Genomic DNA, 21,036 nt, shown 5'->3' with positions numbered 1-21,036 from the left:
ATAAAGTATCCGATCCAAATGCTCCCACACCCGCTGGTTCGTCCAAGTATACTGAAGGCCCTCAAAGTTGGTATCTATCAAACCAGCATCAAGGAGAGCTCCTGAAAAATCCCGAATCGATCGCAGTCGTGGCCGCCCTAGGCCCTCCCTCTCTGATATATCTGCGATGGCATTAAAGTCGCCACCCATTATCCAAGGAATCTCAGTAGCTGAGACTACAGTCTTTTCCAAGAACCTTCATATCTCCCGACGCCTAATGACACTACATCTCCCGTAAACCGCCGTCCGCAAGAAAGACTGACAAATTTGCGGCGATGATATCTGCACATGAATCCACTGATTGACACTTGCAAGCATCTGAGTTTGAAATGAACTATCGACAAACAACCAAATCGTGTTCACCTCATTCCCTATCATCTGCGCAAATCTCAAGCGACGGCAGAAATACTCCAGTGTTGCCTCTACAATAGGTTCCAACAATATCAGTATCCACACCCAATGCTCTCGACACAAATAGCAAATCTCCAGCTGGGCTCGGGGGGTTCCCAGCAACCCGAACGTTCCACACCAAGATTGAAAAATCAGTCATCTAAGAGCGCAGGGCGATGGAGGAACTCGCCTGGAGACGAGCAATACTACAAGTGATGCGGAGGCTCACCTCCGAAAGCGGCGGCTGGCTCTGCACACTGAATCCTGAGGGAACCTCAAGCTCAGGGGGACAAATCATCCCCTCAGGATCTACCTCTTCCAATGTATCCATCCCTAAGGAGACCAGCGTGGGGGGGCAACTTTGATGAAGCCCTACAGCTATGGCAAAGATCATCTACTCCTGATGAAGTCACGGAGCTCTCCTGAGACAGGACTCCTGAAACAAAACTTCTATCTCCACGGGGAGAAAGAGCTAATATATCAAACCAGGATGGCGGAGTACCATCATTGATAAGCGGCGAATCATCCAACTTCATATCAAAAGACGAAGAACGTTCCTCCCGACAAGAAGCTAATCTATATGAAGACTCCGGAGCATCATCAATCATCTTTTCCTTCCCCCTATCTTGACGGGAAGGGAACTCCTCATGTACTATAGGGCTCACTGAAATTGGGGATCTTGAAGTCCAAACGTTCTCCTCTAACTCTGTCTCACCATCTGACTGATCCAGGACAACAACATAAGGAACATTAGGGAGATCAACAATATCAAACTCAACCAATCTAGCACCCAGAGCAGTAACCTGAATGCCAGACGAAAAACTCCTCTAAAAAATATCTGACTCAACCAAACTAGCATCCGGAGCCCGAATGCCAGGCGATCAGACTCCCTCAGCATCTGAATCTAACCTAGAACTCGGAGCAATAACCTGAGTACCGGATAAAATAACCCTCTCAAGAACAACAGACGCAACCCTAGCATCCGGAATAGTAACCCGAACACCAAATTAGAGAACTCTTTTCACTCCAGTCTGACCCTGTCCACGTCTGCGCCTCCTATGACCCGTCCGCACAGGCTCAGTAGTATCCTCTGTACCCGCTCCTTAATATGAAGAATAGTCTCCGCCGACCGGGGACCTTTCCTAGCCTCCATCACTACCTGAGAAGGTCCCGACCTACGGCAATCAACTGCAATATATCCCAAAGTATGACAAGAAGCACAATAATGAGGAAGCCTCTCATATGTCACTCTTTGCTCCACCCTAGAATCCTTGAAATCGATCATAAATCTGTCAATCAATGACTGAAACAAATGTACCTCAACACAAACTCTGGCATGGGAACACCTATCTTGTCTAGCTGTCGGTGTATCCACAGTCAAAGGCTTCCCAAGCCACGATGTAATCATATAAAGCATGTCCCGGTGATACATATGCAGTGGTAACTTTGGGAAAGTCACCCACACCGAGACAACAGAAGGGTCTTTCGTGGCCTTAAACTCCGGTGTCCACTTAAAGACGTGCATTGGTGCCCCCCGCACCACCCAAATGCCACGGATCAACAATGTAATATAATCTCAACTATCAGACAGTCTAATAATAATATCTCTATGACATAAACGGTGAAGCTCATATTGCCACAATAATCAAAATCTAGCAAATGCATCTACTAAATCATGCCATGAAAAATAACCTATCGGAACCTCCCGACTAAAATATGCTTCCAAGCGGGATTAGCCATCACGTACCTCGACGTCTCCATCGAAGAAAATCGGAGAATATTACTATTCTCAAAATCATACCATGCCCCCACAGAAGCTGGTCGAAGCCCCTCCAGGAATGAGAATGAGCCCTCGATGCCCGACCACGGATCCGACGAAACACCCGATACTACATCAGCGAACGACCTCCCACCCCATACACCGATCCGAGGGGGTGGGGCCCCGGTCTAAAGTCCCATCGGGTCCATGGAAGCGGCTGCCGGAGGTGGTACGGCGGCTGACAGCAGTGGAGCAGCCGGAGAAGGCGACAACGGGCTGTTAGGGCTCGAATCCCCTACGGTGCCTGTGTGGTGGATATGTATGTTGCTGGACAACACTACTCTAGGGTTTTTGGATCCTGCAAATCCGTTGGTGGTGGTGGATTGAAAAAATTCCGGCCGGAACCCTGAGATTGGAGGCGCCACTGCTGAGCCAAGGCGGCGATCGGGCTGAGAGAGCTTCTGAAAGCGAGGACCTCGCCTTGGGGGTTTTCAGGAGCCACAAGATCAACTATACCAATAGAAAAACCGTTAGAGGCCCTCATCCGTGTGACTTCGACAGCCCGATGCGACGAAGAGCTAATGATATGCTCATGTTGGGGGTTGATTCAATATTGTGAGTCCACAGGCGGAGGAAATCCGGCGGTCGAACGTTCAGATTTAATAGAATTAGACCGTCGTAGAGGTTCACTTTCCGGAGACCTCACGGAACCAGCCAAGAGCGGGTCGTGGGCGGTGGAGGGGTTGGCATAGAGATTTTTAGGGGTGGTGACCATCATACTGCAATCAGTTTTCCGATTGGATATCGGAATTCTTAGAACATAGCCTCTGGCGACGGTTATATGGCGGTTAGTGGCAGTTACTAAAGCTTCGACGAGCTAGGCTAGCTCAACATAGAGGTTTTCAAGGGTGAAAAGAGTTTGAGGGGCTTAGTAGTTGACGATCCTTGGGGTGTAACGTGGATGTTGCATTCTAAAATGGGGAGGATGTGATGCCCCCTGAATTTGGGCCATTGCTTGGCCAACTCATGTGTGTGGATGATCCGGTATTAGGCCATCCAAAATTGATTAAAGGTTAAATAGATTGCATAGACAGCTCATGTCAACAATATGCACATTTCCTTTTGGGAGCCCTACGGAAAGAACTTTAGAGTTAACAGTGTTTAGCCTAGAGTAATTTGAGGATGGGTAACCACTTGGAAAGTCTCTCAGGGTGCGCATGAGTGAGGACAAAAATGCGCTGGACGGACTCGTGTTGATTTGTGGGGCCAGTCTACAATCTCGAAATGCCCGACTTTCAGTCGTTTGTGGTCTAGGGTGTCACTGGATGTGATACCCCCCCGAGTTGGGCCGTTGCTTGGCCAACTCCCGTGTGTACGAATGAGCCGACATAAGACCATCCTAAGTTGCGTAGAGGTTAAATGGATTGAATAGATTACTCATGTCAACAATGTGCATATTCCTTTTCGAAAGCTCTAGTGAAATAGTTTTAGAGTTAAGTGTGCTTATCATAGAGTAATTTGAGGATAGGTGACACCCTTGGTAAGTCTTTCAAGGTGCGCGTGAGTGAGGACAGAAGCGTGCTGGAAGGACTCGTGTTGACTTTTGAGGCCAGTCTACGATCCTAATATGCCCAAATTTGCCTAGCTTGTGGGCTGGGGTGTCACAGTTGATATCAAAACCGACCAGCGATAGTTTACTATCATTGACCTGACTATTGAGGGGCCAAACAGTTGATGATCCTTGGGGTGCAATGTGGACGATGCATTTTAAAGTGGAGAAGGATGTGATACCCGCTGGACTTGGGCCGTTTCTTGGTCAACTCACGTGTGTGGATGAGCTGGTATTAGCCCATCTGAAGTTAATTAGAGGTTAAATGAATTGATAGACAACTCATGTCAACAATGTGCACATTTCTTTTCGGGAGTCCTACTGAAAGAACTCTAGCGTTAAATGTGCTTGTCCTAGAGTAATTTTAGGATTGTGACCCTTGGGAAGCCTCTCAGGATGCGTGTGAGTGATGACAGAAGTGTGCTGGAATGACCCGTGTTGACCTGGGCGGTCAGTCTAAAATATCGACATGCCCGGCTTTTCGTGGTTTACGGGCCGGTGTGTCACATGATGTGATACCCCATGTAGTTGGGTCGTTGCTTGGTCAACTCCAATGTGTGGATATTAGGTCATCCGAAGTTGATTAGATGTTAAATGGAATTATTAGACTACTCATGTCAACAATGTGCACATTTCTTTTCGGGAGCCCTACTGAAAGAACTCTAGAGTTAAGCGTGCTTGCCCTAAAATAATTTGAGAATTGATGACTCCCTGGAAAGTCTCAAATGGTGCCCTTGAGTAAGGACAGAAGCGTACTGGAAGGACTCGTATTGACCTATGTGGCTAGTCTACATTCTCGGCACACCCAACTTTGCGTGGTTTGCGGGCCGAGGTGTCACCGGACGTGATACCCTCAAGTTGGGCCATTTCTTGGCTAACTCCCGTGTGTGGACGAGCCGGTATTAGGTCATCTGAAGTTTATTAGAGGTTAAATAGATTGAATATGCTACTCATATCAGTAATGTGCATATTATTTTTCAAGAGTCTTACGGAAAGAACTCTAGAGTTAAGCTTGTTTGCCCTATAGTAATTTGAGGATTTGTGACCCTCTGGGAAGTCTACCACGGTGCGCATGAGCGAGGACAATAGTGCGTTGAAAAGACTCGTGTTGACCTGCGGGGCCAATCTACAATCTCGATCCCCCGGCTTTGCGTGGTTTGTGGGCTGGGGTGTCACAATTGGTATCATCGATCGAACTGTTGTCGGACCTAGTAGTTGAGAATTCTTAGGGTGCAACGTGGACGTTCCATTCTAAAGTGAGGGAGGGCTTAATATCCCCGGATTTGGGTCGTTACTTGACCAACTCCCGTGTGCGAATGAGCCGGTATTATGCTATCCGAGGTTGATTAGAGGTTAAATGAATTGAATAGATTATTCATTTTAACAATGTGCATATTTTTTTTCGAGAGTCATTCCAAAAAAAATTAGAATTAAGCGTGCTTACCCTAAAGTAATTTGAGGATGGGTGACCTCGGGGAGATCTCCCAGGGTGCGTGTGAGTGAAGACAGAAGCGCGCTGAAATGACTCGTGTTGACTCGTGTGGAGACGATCTTTTCCTCTGTATTACATTAATTTGTGATCACAAAGTAGGTAAATTATTTGATTAACTGCGGGACCAGTCACTTACACGTAGGATTCATTAAAAAATCTTTTATTTTTATCTCTCTTAAATAAATAAATATTATTTACATTTTAAATTTTCTATTTTTAATAATAACTAGTTTAAGTCAATTATCAATATATACATTTTTTTATTTGTATCATGTAAAGTTTTATTATCTACAAAATGATAGGCTTATATACTCCCTCCGTCCCTTAACAATCTATCTATTTTTTTATTTTGGTCCGTCTCATAACAAATTATTCATTTTCATTTTTAGTAACTGTACTTTTCACTAACATTTAAAATACCCTTACAACATACAATATATTACACAAATTATCATTACCTTTATATTACACAAATACAATAAGGTTATTTTAATCTTTTCTACTTTATTTATACCACACTCTAATATAATATTAATATTCCTAAAACTTTGTACAAAAAGCAAATATATATATAGATAAGAGACAAAAAGAGTATTTTATTGAGATATAATACTGTAAATATTTAAACGCATATTTTAATCATTTATATTTTTTAAATCACAACAACACTAATCATATAAAAAATAATTAAATAATATCATAATTTAATATTAATAACTTACTAATATACACTATTTAAATTCCTTTGTCTATTAAAAAATGGTCCTCTTACCCAGGACGAATGACATTTTTTTTGTTTATTTTTAGTATAGAAAACTTTATTTTCTATAAAATTATATTTATATTATATATATTTTATTTGACATATAGTGTTAAAATATTTAAACAATCTATTTTAATTTTCAAAAATCATATATATTAATTTTTGCAAATACTGTATTTCTAGCTCATTGTTTGATTTTACCTGGAAGGAGTATTAATATTAAATATATTTTATTAAGTTAAATTTTAAAACATGTAAATACAAATATGGGTGAATTTTACTAAATATATCAACATTATAATAATTTTTCCTCTATATTTTGATTTATCAATTAACAAATAATAACTACAGTAATAAAAAAATTTGTTTCGAGAATAAAATTAATTAAACAATATAAAAATATCCATTATTGTTTTAATAAATTATTGATAAATCAAATATTGACAAAAAAAAAAAATTATTATTAATATATTATAAAATTATAAAATATAAATTTTTGAAAAAGCAGTATGTATAATGATGTGAAGGAAAGATCAATAAAAAAATGGAGATGAATTTTCTTTTATCGTTGGTTTAAAATATTGAAACATATCTATGGTCATAACGAAGAGAGAGGGTGAAGATACCTATTACGAATGGTCTAACTAAAATCGGTAAATAGGGGCAAACTCGACATCCAACATATCACATTTTGCTAAGTTATCTAAACTATCCATATGAAATTCTTCTCTTAATTTCAATTTTTATTTTAAAATAAAAAATAGGTGTGGAATTATCATAGTTTTTGTAAATTTTTTTATTCCCTGATTTTCTTCATTATTGCTTTTGTAATATTACAATATTAATATATAAAACTCTGTCGAAATATTTTTTATTGTTTTTTGCTGACGTGAAAAGAAATCAAACATGAAAAAATTGTACAATTTTGCAAGTCCACGTCAGTATTTTCCGTCGGTTTGTTGACGATGGGACAAAAAAAGATAAAGTTTGATTATATTGGGACAAAAAATGATGAGTTTTGGTTATATTGAGACTAAAATTGATAAAAAATTTATATTATGACCAAGAATGATAGTTTTGGTTATATTGAGATAAAAAATAATGAGTTTTGGTTATATTGGAACCAAAACTTGATAAAAAATTTTATATTGGGATCAAAATTGATGAATTTTATTTATATTGTAACCAAAATAATTTTTTCCCTTTTTATTTTTATGTGCAGTCGTCTTTTATGCAAAAATTTAGTTCCAAGGACAATGTGGTCAATTCACGCAAGAGATAAGACCCAACCCCCATCAAACATAACTAACCTTAAAACTCTGTGATAGAAATAAACGAACCAACAAACAAACATCTTATCCATATTTTCAGCTTCTTACAGAACGACACAACCAACCGATGACTGATTCTATCTGATTTCATATTTCCCAAGAGCTTCTTCAACAATGGCTGAAACCCTAACTCTTCTCCAACATGTCTTCCCACCAACTTCTACCAAATCTACTCATCATCTCTTTCCATTATCAAAAATATCAGTAAGCAAACAATCTTCAACACACAAACCCTGATGATGATGACGATGATTATGATAATTTATTCTGTTTTGATTTTGATTCAGCTCAGGCAAAGCTCAGTTTCAAGATTCAGCTATGGCGGATCCACTTTGAATCATCAGGTATATAAGGATGTGACTGTAAACCCTAGAAAATTATATTGAATTAATCTTGGTTAATCTATTAGGACATGCTTAATTACTATCGAATGATTTACGGTAAATTCTATAACACCTCATTGTGCTTTAGTAAAAATGCACAAAATAGTCTGTGTTTTATTTACTACGTAAAACCGCTTTGTGTTAATGTAAAATTTGCACGAAACACCTCATTGTCCAAAAGTGATATTTAGTTCTAAATAAAGACCTAAATTACGCAAGTTTTATACAAATAATAAATGCAAAATATCTTAAATAGTTTTTGTGAATAAAATAGATAAATAAATAATTGATTAATCTTTCGTTTTATAGTTTTTGGAGACAAATTGTTATCTGACTTTTATAAAACTATAAAAATAAATGAATGATCAATTATTTATTTATTTATTTATTTTATTCAAAAAAATTTAAGATATTTTACGTTTTATATTTACATAAAACTTGTATAATTTAGGTTCTTATTTAGAATCAAATATCAATTTTGGATAATGAGGATAACAAATTTTACATTAACGCAAGTGAATTTCACGCAATAAATAAAACACGTGGGGCGTTATATAATTTTTATTTATTTTTTTTTGCGTAGATTAGGGAATGTTGGAGAAGTGAGGAAAGGATTTCTAGGTGTGGTCGAGATGTTAAAATGAAGGCATCGTGGGTTCCATTGATGGCTGTGATGGTGGAACACATGGAGGGACAAAGAGACCTCATTACTTACAAGTCTATTTGGCATCTCAGTGATCAAGCCATAAAGAATGTTTGTAAGTATTACTCCCCGTCCCACATAATTTGTCTTTATTTTTTATTTTCGTCTGTCTCACGTAACTTGTCTTTTCTATTTTTGGAAATATAATTATGCACTTTAATCGCATTTTAAATTTTAAATTTTATAATTTTCTTAATTTTAATTAAACTATTTATTTATCTTAATCTTAATCTATAATTATTTTTACTAATATACTTCTTAATTATTTACTAATTATACTTTACCTAAATTCCTGTGTCTACAGTAATACACATATATTACATGGGACGGAAGGAGTGCAATATAACTCACCATTAATTTTTCTAGATAAACTTATATAAAAATATATTTTAATAATATTTTTATTTTTTTCAATAACTAACCTAAGCAAACATAAATGATACTCCATCGGTCCCGGTTATCATGTTCCATTTACCGTAGACACATGAATTTAGGAGGAGTGTAATTAGTAAATAATTAAAAATGTATTATTAACAATAATTATCTTATAATAAAAATAATTTTAAATTAAAATTAAGATAACTAATTAGTCTAATTATAATTAAAAAAATATATAAATTTAAAAATTTTAAATAAGATTAAAATGTCTAATTTTATTTTTAAAAAAATTAAAGTAACAGAATAAGTAAGACAAAAATGGAGAGATGGAAGTGGAACAGATTGAGTAATATTTTTGTTGTTAGTTACTGAAATATCAAAGTGATTAAAAAGTTTTGATATTATTTGAATAAATAAATTTTTCTTCTTTTTTTTTTAAAAAAATACTCCCTCCGTCTCAATACAACAGTCTTGTTTACCATTTTTATTCATCCTAAAACAATAGTCTTATTTCCATAAATAATCATATCGCCATAAAACTACCCTTACTTTTTCATTTTTATTACACAATTGCCACTATTTTTTACACTAATACACTCACAAAGGCAAAAAAGTCTTTTATCTATATTTTTTACCAACTACCAATATAATATCAATATTACTTAAATATCGTGTCCAACCCAATTAAGACTATAGTTTTGAGACGGAGGGAGTATCTTATAAGAGGGAATAACACATTTTTAGTGAGAAATCTTTTTTTAAAATAATAAAACTTATAGAATGAAAACTCACAAATAAACATAAACCAATTTTTTTTACCATTTTTGAAATATTTTAAAACTCCAAAACTTTAGATATAGTGTTACTTATGAACTAATTTGGTGTGTAATGAATTTATAGATGCAGCGTACATCTTCTTCGTTTGCTGGGGATGCTGTTTCTTTGGCTCTATGAAGGTACAATTTATTTTATTTTCTATTTATTAATAGGTAAAATTACTTATAACTATCTGTAGTTTCGAAATTCAATGTAAAATCTCTCTATACTTTAAAAATTGTATAGTACCCCCTTATATTTTAAAAAACGTTGCATAAAACTCCACCACAAAGAAACTTTCCTCGTGTGATAAGAAGATGATTTTCTATCTATATGTTTTGCATGGCAAAGGGGTTTTATGCAATTTTTTTTAAGTATAAGTGAGCCTCATGCAATTTTTTAAAGTAAAATAGGGATTTATGCTGAGTTTCGAAACCACAAAGTGGTTTCATGCAACATTTATTTTTTAAAGTATAAGAGGACGTCATGCAATGTTTAAAGTAGATGAGGAATTTACGCTGAGTTTCGAAACCACAAGTGAGTTATGGACAATTTTGCCGTAATTGATATATATTGCTCTAATTAAATAAATCATTTCTGTTGATAAATCAGTCTTATTATTATGATATGACATTCGGATTTGATGGTTTTGTCTTAAGTTATGTTACACACTCTACATCCCTATTTATTTACTTATTTTTATTTTAAGTATTAATTTTTAAATGATACTTCTCCATCTCAAAATTATAGTTTAGGTTGTGTTTGGTATGGAATTTAAGAAATAATTATATTATATTGGTAGTGGGTAAAAAGTAAGGGGTAAAGAATTTTTTGCCCTTGTCAGTGTATTAATGTAGAAAATAGTTGCAATTGTATAATAATAATGAAAAAGTAAGGGTAGTTTTATAGTGATATGGTTATTATGAAAATGAGACTATTGTTTTAGGACGGAGGAAGTACTATAATTTTATTACTCTCTCTGTCCTGCAAGAAGGTTGTCATTGGTTTTTTCGTGTTGATATTTAAATATTAATTATTATATCAATACGTAGTATAAATAAAAATAAAAAAATAAAAATATGCTTATTAGTCTCTTATAATACATATACAACGATATTTGTCGAGTAATTTATTTAAATATAAAGATATTTTTAATGTTAAGTAAAATGACGCAAAAATCAAATGACAACCTTCTTGCGGAACGAAGAGAGTATATATTTTCTTCATCCGATGGTAATTTCTTTGTTTGACTTTTGCATGCGAATTAAAAATAATAATAATAATAATTAATAATAATAATATTTTATAGATATATAGTGTAATAAAATAATGCAATGTTTATTTTATTCTTAAAAATAATATAAAAATAAAAAAAATTAATATTTAGTTGATAAATATTTTTAAAAAAAATAGAAAATTATAATTTGAACAAATTAAAATAAAAAATAAAAAATTTAGTAAGGAATAGAGGAACTAAATTGGTTCATTTTATCATATTATACATTTATTAAGATTTTTTTTTTTTTTTCTGCAAATGAGCATATATTACATGCATGTAGATAGGTAAAACAGTAAAAAGTACTTTATTGATTTACTTAATAAGATTATATTTACTTTTTAGGTTATTGTAATTTATATTAAAAAATATAATTATATTTGCATAATTTTTTTATCCAAATATCATTATATTTATATTACAAGATACAAATAAATTTATTTTTGTTATTTCCTTTAATGTGTACTATATTTTATTATTATAATTAATATTTAATGATCAAAACACATTAAACAAATGTCAATTTTATAAATGGACAGAGATAGTATTAGACTCTATTGATATATATATATATATATATTAAAATTTTGATACTATTATTTATAATAATTTTTAAAAAACTCAAATTAAATATATATTTTTGCTCTATTAAAAAGATTTGAAGTTTCAAAAACTCGAAGGAAAACATTAATTGTTATAAATAATTGGGCTAGGATGTGATGTTAAATGGTCACATGAGTATGATTCTGATTTGATTTAATCAATTTATATAATAAAAATATATAATATACTTCATTCGTTCCAAAAGTATAATTTTATTGTGTTGGACATGGTATTTAAGAAATATTGATATTATATTTGTGGTTGATAAAAAATATGGATAAATAATTTTTTTGCCCGTGTGAGTATATTAGTATAAAAAGTAGTAGCAATTATGTAATAATAATGAAAAAGTAGGGATAGTTTCATGGTGATATGATTATTTATGAAAATGAGACTTATTTTAGAACAGACAAAAATGGTAAACAAGACTATTGTATTAGGACGGAAGGAATATAATTTTATATAGAACAAAATATATTGTTATAACAAAGTATATGTTATGTTATAACAAAATATATATGTTGTATTACTCCCTCCATCTCATACTTAGGTATCTGTTTGTTTTTTGCACGTAATTTTTGAAATATTAGTATTATATTGGGTGTAGTAGGAATAAAGTAGAAATCACTAAAATAACCTCATTAGTATGATGTGATATAAAGGTAATGATATTTGTGTAATATATTGTAAATTGTAAGGATATTTGTAATGTTAGATAAATAGTACAGTTACTAAAAAAAGAAATAGATACTTTGTTATGGGACAGACTAAAATGAAAAAATTGATACTTTGTTATGGGACGGAGGGAATATAATATATTATGTTCCTTTCGTCCTATACCTATGTATCTATTTGCTTTTTGCACGGAGTTTTATAAATATTAGTATTATATTGGGTTGTAGTATGAATAAAGTAGAAATGACTAAAATAACTTTATTAGTATTGTGTGATATAAATGTAATGACATTTGTGTAATATATTGTAAGTTGTAACGTTATTTAGAATGTTAGCTAAATAATACGGTTACTAAAAATATAAATATATACTTTATTATAGAACGGACCAAAATAAAAAAATAAATATTTTATTAAGAGACAGAGAAAGTACTATATATCATATACGATTGTATATATTTATAATGTATACGGATTGAATCAAATCAATATCATGCTGATTTGACCCGCCAACAAATAATCCACCCCTAAATATATTTATTTGAATATGTTAATAATAATAAAATGGTTGTGTAGGATCCGTACTATGATTCGGAACATTACAGAGGCGATGGTGGCGATGGATCAGGCCATTGGGTCTACGACAAGGTACCCAAATAATAATAATAATAATAATGTTCGAATTTATTTATTTGTTTTATTTTATACTCTCTTCGTCCATAGCTTAACGTTCTATTTTTCTATTTTAAATGTTCAACAATTATTGTTTTTTTTTTATTTTTATAGACAAAATTTACTTTTTTACCCTTACTTTATTTACTCTTTCATTTTTTATACACAAGATTAAGGACAAATTTGTCATTTTATAATAAAAATCCTAATTGCCTAAAAATGAGTATAAATATCAAATAGAACATTAGAATATGGACGGAGAGATTATATTGTATTAAAGATGATATATATTATTATTTTTCATTCTAAATAATATTATAAATTGTATTTAAAATGGTAAGAGAAAAAAAAATGTAAATAAAGAAAATTACAAAAAATTTGAGATATTCAAAAAGAAGAAATATTAGCAATTGATTAGAGATAAAAAGAGTAGAACAATACACATCCATATAATTTAAAGTAGTGTTTTAGAATATGTTATTGGAGTATTTTTTAGAGTTTGGAGTAAGGAGAATTTAAATATATTTTGTAATTTTGAGTTAATATTAACATTGTAAAAATTTGAATAGAATATAAGTGTTTGATATAATATAAATAAGTGTTAAGAATTATATTTTGAATAAATAATACTCCATTCGTCCTGGAACTATAATCTTAGTTGTGTTGGACACGAAATTTAAGAAATATTGATAATATATTGGAACTATAGTCTTGGTTGTGTTGGACACAAGATTTAAGAAATATCGATAATATATTGATAGCGGGTAAAAACTAATATACTCACAAATATATTTTATTCATTTACTATTTTTTTTATATTCACTTTCTATATAATACTATTATTTCTTAAATATCATGCCGAACAAAAATATCTCCATTGTTTCGGGATAGAAGGAATATTATTTTGTTAATTAAAAAATTAGTCCCCCCTCTAATTCGATCCTTGTTCTGCCGCTGACCACATGATGGTATAAAAGTGCATAACAAGCTAACATGGCATTAAATTAAATATACTCTCTGTAATAATCTACATTATATATATTAAGGAGCGGCTAATAGGAGCAACAACTGTTCATGCACGTAATTAATAGAGAACTCATATTTTAAAATATTATTCATTACTATTATTAAATTTTAATTTTTAGTTTATATTGTTTTCTTCTTTATAATTATTCTATTTAATTTTAAAATTAAATTTAAAATTCTAATCATATATATTTTTTTTTCTCTTTCTTCTTAACTATGCCTTCAAATTTAATCGTCGTCTGCACTTCTTTACCTCACACTCTATCGCATTGCCCCCACCAATTCAAACCAAACCAGTCTCACCTTCTCTTTTATCTCTTTCATCATTATTTAATCTTTCTCGCTTTTCGCACTTTCGGACAGACTTTCTTTCGTCTTCTTTTCTCAAATTAATATTGTTCAGACGGTCATATTCAACCTTTTATTCAATCAAAATCAATCAGTGATATTATATTGAAAATATATTTTACTCATGTGTTTATAGGGCCTATACTTTATTTTCGCTCAGGGCCCCAAAAAAGTCCGAAACGACCCTATATATTATATATATATATATATGCATGTGGATGAAATGAAATTAATTAAATAAATAATAAATTAATAATGGCAGCAAGAAGATATTGAAGAGAGAGCAAGAGCAGAGCTATGGCGTGAAGAGTTGATCGAAGAGATTGAACAGAAGGTTGGAAGCTTAAGAGAGTTGGAGGAGACTACCACTTCCCCCAAAGGTTAGTCATTCTATATATATATATAACTAATTGTAATTTATTATTTCTTTTGGTTGCTATATATATACACTAGAACTTGACGCCGCCGAGTGAGTGACTTGTAATATAAGAAAATTTGTTATGTATTGTTAGAAATATATTTCTTTGGTCGTACCTTTTTCGCCGACTATTTTTATTTTCGTCCGTCCCATCTTAGTTGTTATTTATTTTTTAGAAAATATAATTATAGAGTTTAATCATATTTTAAATTTTATAATTTATAACTTTTTTATTTTAATTATATTATTTAGTTATATTAATTTTAATTTATAACTAGTTTTATTGTACAATAATTATTTTAACTGATACATTTTTTAATTACTGAGTAATTATACTTTACCTAAATTTCAATATTTACAATAAACTGGACATAAAAAATGAGACGGACGGAGTATATAATTTATTAAAAATGTATAAATATTTTCATTGAAGACGCATTAACCTGCAAACAACACTAATAATGTAGACATATTAAGCAAGTCATGTATAGTGCGCAAGCAAACACAAGAGACGATTGTCGGGTTTTAAATCGGAGACCTTACTGTCACAAGTTCTTTTGAATATTCTTAAATATTTAGCTGCAAAATCTTTTATAAGTTTACTATATATTTGCTGCAGATAGCCATGTAATAATGTAAATATGTCATAGGGGATGATTCATGTTATAAAATTTTAGTTGTAATTAAACCAATTGCATTCTATGTAAATGTTAATACGTGCAGCTTCCTACAACCATCAAGCAAACGCACATTGTATAAAATAACAACCATTGGTACTTTGAATGATCATTGGGTTGTCGACTGAGGTGCAACTAATCATGTGGCTACTAATTTTGGAAATCATAGCATCAAATTTGAGTGTAATGAAGTTGGGACCCTCCAATCCATCGCCATTTTTAACACCATTTATGGTGTTTATTACGATGCAAGATCATTTTTGGTGTTGCACTATTACAAGCCATTTTATGATGTTGTTCTTCTTTTTTTGAATTACATATTGGTCCCTCTTTAATTATATAGGGACCGATCTGCAATTTTATATTTTAATTATGTATATTTGTAGTTTTTATTATTTATTTAGTGATTTAAATTTATTATAATTTAAATTATATTTTAAATATATTTAAATTTTCAGTAAATCATTAGAATGTTTGTAATAAATTCGAAGTAATTATTTGACAAAAAATTATGTATTTTGTTTATGTATTTATCACACAATAATATTTTATATTTGCAAATATATAAAAATATATAAATTATCTTGTAAATATACATAAAATAAATATTGATAAACAAATTTAATTGACGAATATAAATAAAAAATTTAGCGTCTTGATTTCATTAAAAACAATATAGTACATTGAAATATAACAACAATATATTACAAAAAATGCAACAACATTTACTGAATTAAAAGAAAATATATTACAAACAACAATAATACAAATACTAAATGAAAAATAATCATTACACAAAAAAGACATAATACTTATTACGAACCTAAGTCACCCCAACTTCCACCAACGCCATCAAAGAATTGCAAGAACGAACGAGTCGAACTTGATTGATATTGTGTTGTTATTTTTCTTATGATATTTTATTGTTGATATAATATTGCATACGAAGATTTGTATTTGGAATATCGTTAAGATCTATTGTCAAAGTTCTATCATCACGTTTAAACATTTTCTAATTTTTATTTTTTAATTTCAGTATACTTGTTAATTTGTTCATATGATTTTCTTAAAAGTTTTGAAAACTTCTGAGGTGTTACTTATCATGGTTTGAACATCATAATGCAAAGTTTCATCAATTTTTTTTTCATTTTAATTTTTTTTATTCTCGTAGGACGTGTGTGTTCTCGTGGAGTTTCAATATCAATATCAATAAAAGTGAATGAGAATCCTCCAGCATCACACTCATCCTCTAGATGAATAGAAAATGAAAATAGTATAGGAGAATCGCTAGTTAGATGGTCCGATGACAACGAGATATGTGTTGCATTATGTTTTCGATAAATATTTTTAGAAGACACACACTCGTTGTGATCTTTGAATTTTTCAAAATTTTAATTTAATTGATCATAAAAATGATCATATTTAAAACTCGTCTTGTTTTTTCCAGCAAACATTTTCTAGCATCTCACAACTGAAAGAAAAAGTACAGTTACTGTTACAAATTTATGAAAATTCTAGAACAATGAAAATTAAAGAGATACTTACTATATTCAATTCCGATGCACCACTGCGATGCAAACTCTCAGTTTTTTTTTTTTTTTTTTTTTTGTTTTTTTATACAAGTAAGAAATTGTTTGACCTCTTTCTGTAATTTTTCTATTTGAGTCTGCACTGATCGAGAACTACATACAATCCATTCTTTATCCTTCGGTGCATTGTAGGCTTCGGCCCCTCGTGTCCAAAATATGACAGATGTTTGATTAGTGGATGTAAAGCAACTGATCTTTAACATGGGAAAAATCAGTAGAATGTTCAGAAGACATTTTTTTTTCTTAATTTTAGACAAATGTGATGTATAGGATATGAAACAAAACCCTCTATTATAGACAAATCATGATCCACCTACCACATCATACCTACCATGAGCCAACTACCACATTCCACCTAACACGATGGATCAAATGAGAGCCATTCGATCTACCTAACACGATCGTTTAAATGGGAGCCATTGGATTCACCTAATACGATGAATCAAATGAGAGTTGTTCGATCTACCTAACACGATCGATCAAGTGAGAGCCATTGGATCCACCTAACATGATCAATCAAATGAAAGCCATTGGATTTACCTAACACTATCCTTATACATCTTATATAAATTATCACCTCTGTAGCATATATTACAATTTTCAACCAAATATATATATATATATAATTTATCTAGTTTAGAAATGAATTTTAACATTTGAGGGCCTTCGAAGGTGGTTGGCCAAAGTTTTTATTCATCAACATCCTCGTCGGAAGATGATGGAATTGGCCAACACATCCTAGAAAATACCCATGAGTGTGTGAAGGTAGTCATCTCAGTTATCGAACAAAATAATATTTGTCTCGGTCGTCTTTCCAATACACAACAACCAACTCGTCGTGGGTTTGTACTAGGTCATTAAGTTGTTAATCGTAATCGTGAAGAAGCTGCTCGTAATTTATTTAATGATTACTTTGCACCTAACCCAGTATTTGATGAATGAACCTTTCCCCAACGTTTTCAAATGTTTTGATGATTGTTTCTTCATATTGTTTATGCAGTTAAACAACATTATTCATTTTTTCAACAACAATATAATGGACTTCGTCGTCTTGGGTTGTCACCTTATCAAAAAATAACAGTTGTATCTCGTGTGTTAGCATATGGTACCAACAACAAATGAAACTAACGAATATGTTAAAATAGGTGATTCAATGGTCATTGAGAGTGTAAAAGTTTTTCTCATGTTGCGGTGGAAGTTTTTTCTGAGCAATATCTTAGATCACCAAATACTAATGATATTGCAAGACTACTTCATATTGATGAATCTCGTGGTTTTCCACGTATGTTGGGTAGTTTAGATTGTATGCATTAAGAATGAAAAAAATTGTCCAACTGCCTGAAAAGGTGCATATGAAGGTCGAAGCGATTCACCAACTATTATTCTAGAAGTAATGGGAGAGTATGATATTTGGATCTGGCATGCATATTTTGATTTACCAGAAACTAGCAATGATATCAACGTTGGAGAATCCACATTTATTTTAAGATTTTACTGGTGGAATTTCTCCTCCGGTAAGCTATGTTATCAAAGGGAAAAAAAATGTTATTTATTATTTAACTGATGGTATCATCAAAAGAATTGTCCATTATTCCTAACACGAGAGTGAAAACATGAACTAGCATCTATATAATTCCATATCCTTCTTTTAAGGATTCAAATTTGGAAAAAGAATAGATAGTTTCTATTTATGTTTGTCATTTCAACGATTAACTTCTTATTTATCTGAAATGGTCAACGCTTGTGCAAACTATTCATGATCCACGAGGTCCGAAGAAGAAAATTTTTGCACAAAAGCAGAAGTCGTGTAGAAAAGACATTAAGCGTGCATTTGGTGTTCTTAGGGAATAATTGTTGGACCTGGTCTTTTTTTGCAATAATATATTTTGCATGATATGATGACTACTTGTATCATCATGCATAATGTGATAATAGAAGATGAACGCTATCTCAATCCTCCAATCATTGAACGAATGGAAGCACCGCCTATTACAGTTGAGTGGGAAGAGGCCAACATGCACAATGTGAATGATTTTTTCAGCGATACAGACAACTATAGATAGAGAGGCTCACGTATCCAGCTAGTATTGGATGTTGACCATTTAGAATCAACATTATGTTGATTGCATATTAGCCATTGGATTACAATTTTTAATCAAATGGCTTGTATTAAATTAAGGGTGTAATAGTAATTTTCAATTTCCCTAATTTACATAACTGCCTCAACCCTCATTCTCCTTCCTGTTTGACGCAACATCCACTAGGAAAAACAAACGGGATCCTTCCAATAGAAGCAATGGGTGATGTCGATGGAGGTGAACAAATTCAATTATTGCAATTCCGCTCAATCATTCGGCAAGTAGTGGAGACGTTAAAGATATTGCAATTTTGGATGCTCCAAACACGGTGGAACTGGAACTAGAAATCGCTCAATCATGTAAGTTACTTCTCGAAAGTTGATTTGAAATCGTGAATACCTTCTGTTATTTATTTGAAATTTACCGGATTCAATTTATCAACGAAGCCATCGGAATTCTATCCGGTGTGATAAGAATTTTATAAATATATATTAGCAGTCGTATTTCAATTAAAACATTCAAATTACTGTTAAATAAAATAATGTAGCATACCATTCAATTAACATCAATATTTCCCTATGACGATATAGAATCTTTTATTGTATTACACAATATTATATATGATTGTCTTAAATACGAAACTCAACATCTTCCTTTTTATGCCAAAGTTTCTTATAATACAATAGTCAGTATTTTGATTTACATACTCCAGCATTCAATATGTGCAGACTCTATAGATTTACATGTAATGGAATTTACAAAACCGGAGGATGCATACAATTTGTATTGTTAGATGCACACAATAGGAGATCTTTGGTAAAGATAAAAATGCAACAAAAATTAAAAAAGACCTGCACCAGATACAATACATGAAATATTGTTGCAAAACAACGGGGTTGAAATAAGGGAGTAATATGAAACCAAATCATCCTAAGATTCATCCAAAACAATCCAGTGAGTTATGAAGGATCAAGACTATGCATCGTAATCATAAAATGAAAACATACTGTAAATCAAAGATATGTCTTCAACTCAACAAGGAAAATGCAAAGTACAAAGTGACATACTTTGAAGACAACTACAATCATGATCTACAACCTACAAAATACAAGCACATGCTTGTATCTAAACGTAGGATTAATGAATCACATTTAATCATTGCAAATACAAATCAAGAAGTTGGACTACCAATTTGATCATCGTATGATTTAATGAAAATAGCTGCTGGAGAAAAGTAAATGTGGGATATTTTAAGTTGGACTTGAAGAATCACATGAAGAAAAAAAGGAAAGAAATTTCAAGGAGGGCGAAGAAAATGCATTACTGCAATATTTGGCCAAAGATCAGTGGATAACCAATTTTTCTTTTATTAAATTGAAGTGGATTCTGAAATAAGATTTCTAATATATTTTGGTCAGATGCTAAAATAAGGGAAGACTACGCATCGTTGGGGGATTCTATTATGTTTGATACCACATACCAAACAAATAAGAACTACAGGCCACTAGGTAAACATACAACGTTTCTCTCTGTATATAAACAATATTTCATCTTCCATGATTCAGCATTTTAAATACAATGTATCAGCATCTTGTTACACTATAGACAATAGCTCATATGTTGTTTTCATATATCTGGGGGTATTTGAGAAATAGCTTTTTGTAGAGCTTTTAGCTTATTAAACAACTTTTAGTTATTTTATTAGTCAAAAGTTAATTTAAATGTTTGGTAAAATAGTTGTTTGAAATAGCTTATTGACCCCAAAAAGTTAATTTTTGAAATGTTGTATATCCTAATTTTTCAGAATAGTTGTTTCACTTTAATTTCATTTATTCCTTATTTGACATTAAAAATAAATCATTCCTTTTACACATATTAATATATTTTTTCATTGTAGTATTTATTAATTTTGTTAATTTTTTTAGTTAACTTTTAAATTTACTTTTATAAATTTAATATAATTGTAATTATTATTAATTTATTTATATATAATATATATTTTTTGTCACATA

The 21,036-nt window shown here is 31.8% G+C and overlaps 1 protein-coding gene across 1 annotated transcript; it reads left to right on the top strand.

Annotated features, from left to right (window-relative positions):
* Positions 1–7,379: 7,379 nt before the first annotated feature.
* On the top strand, positions 7,380–14,795 carry LOC127255124 (photosynthetic NDH subunit of subcomplex B 4, chloroplastic). Its single transcript, XM_051280512.1, has 6 exons — positions 7,380–7,587; positions 7,671–7,727; positions 8,350–8,524; positions 9,748–9,803; positions 12,793–12,864; positions 14,525–14,795. The coding sequence occupies exons 1-6, from the start codon at positions 7,498–7,500 to the stop codon at positions 14,645–14,647; spliced, it is 573 nt and encodes a 190-aa protein (XP_051136469.1). The 5' UTR covers positions 7,380–7,497; the 3' UTR covers positions 14,648–14,795.
* Positions 14,796–21,036: the final 6,241 nt, after the last annotated feature.

Source organism: Andrographis paniculata, unplaced genomic scaffold (assembly GCF_009805555.1).
Source record: "Andrographis paniculata isolate CXL003 unplaced genomic scaffold, ASM980555v1 Contig53END, whole genome shotgun sequence".
NCBI classification, from domain to species: Eukaryota; Viridiplantae; Streptophyta; class Magnoliopsida; order Lamiales; family Acanthaceae; genus Andrographis; species Andrographis paniculata.
The sequence above is the reverse complement of the archived record's forward strand: the minus strand, read 5'-3'. Positions and strand labels throughout refer to the sequence as shown.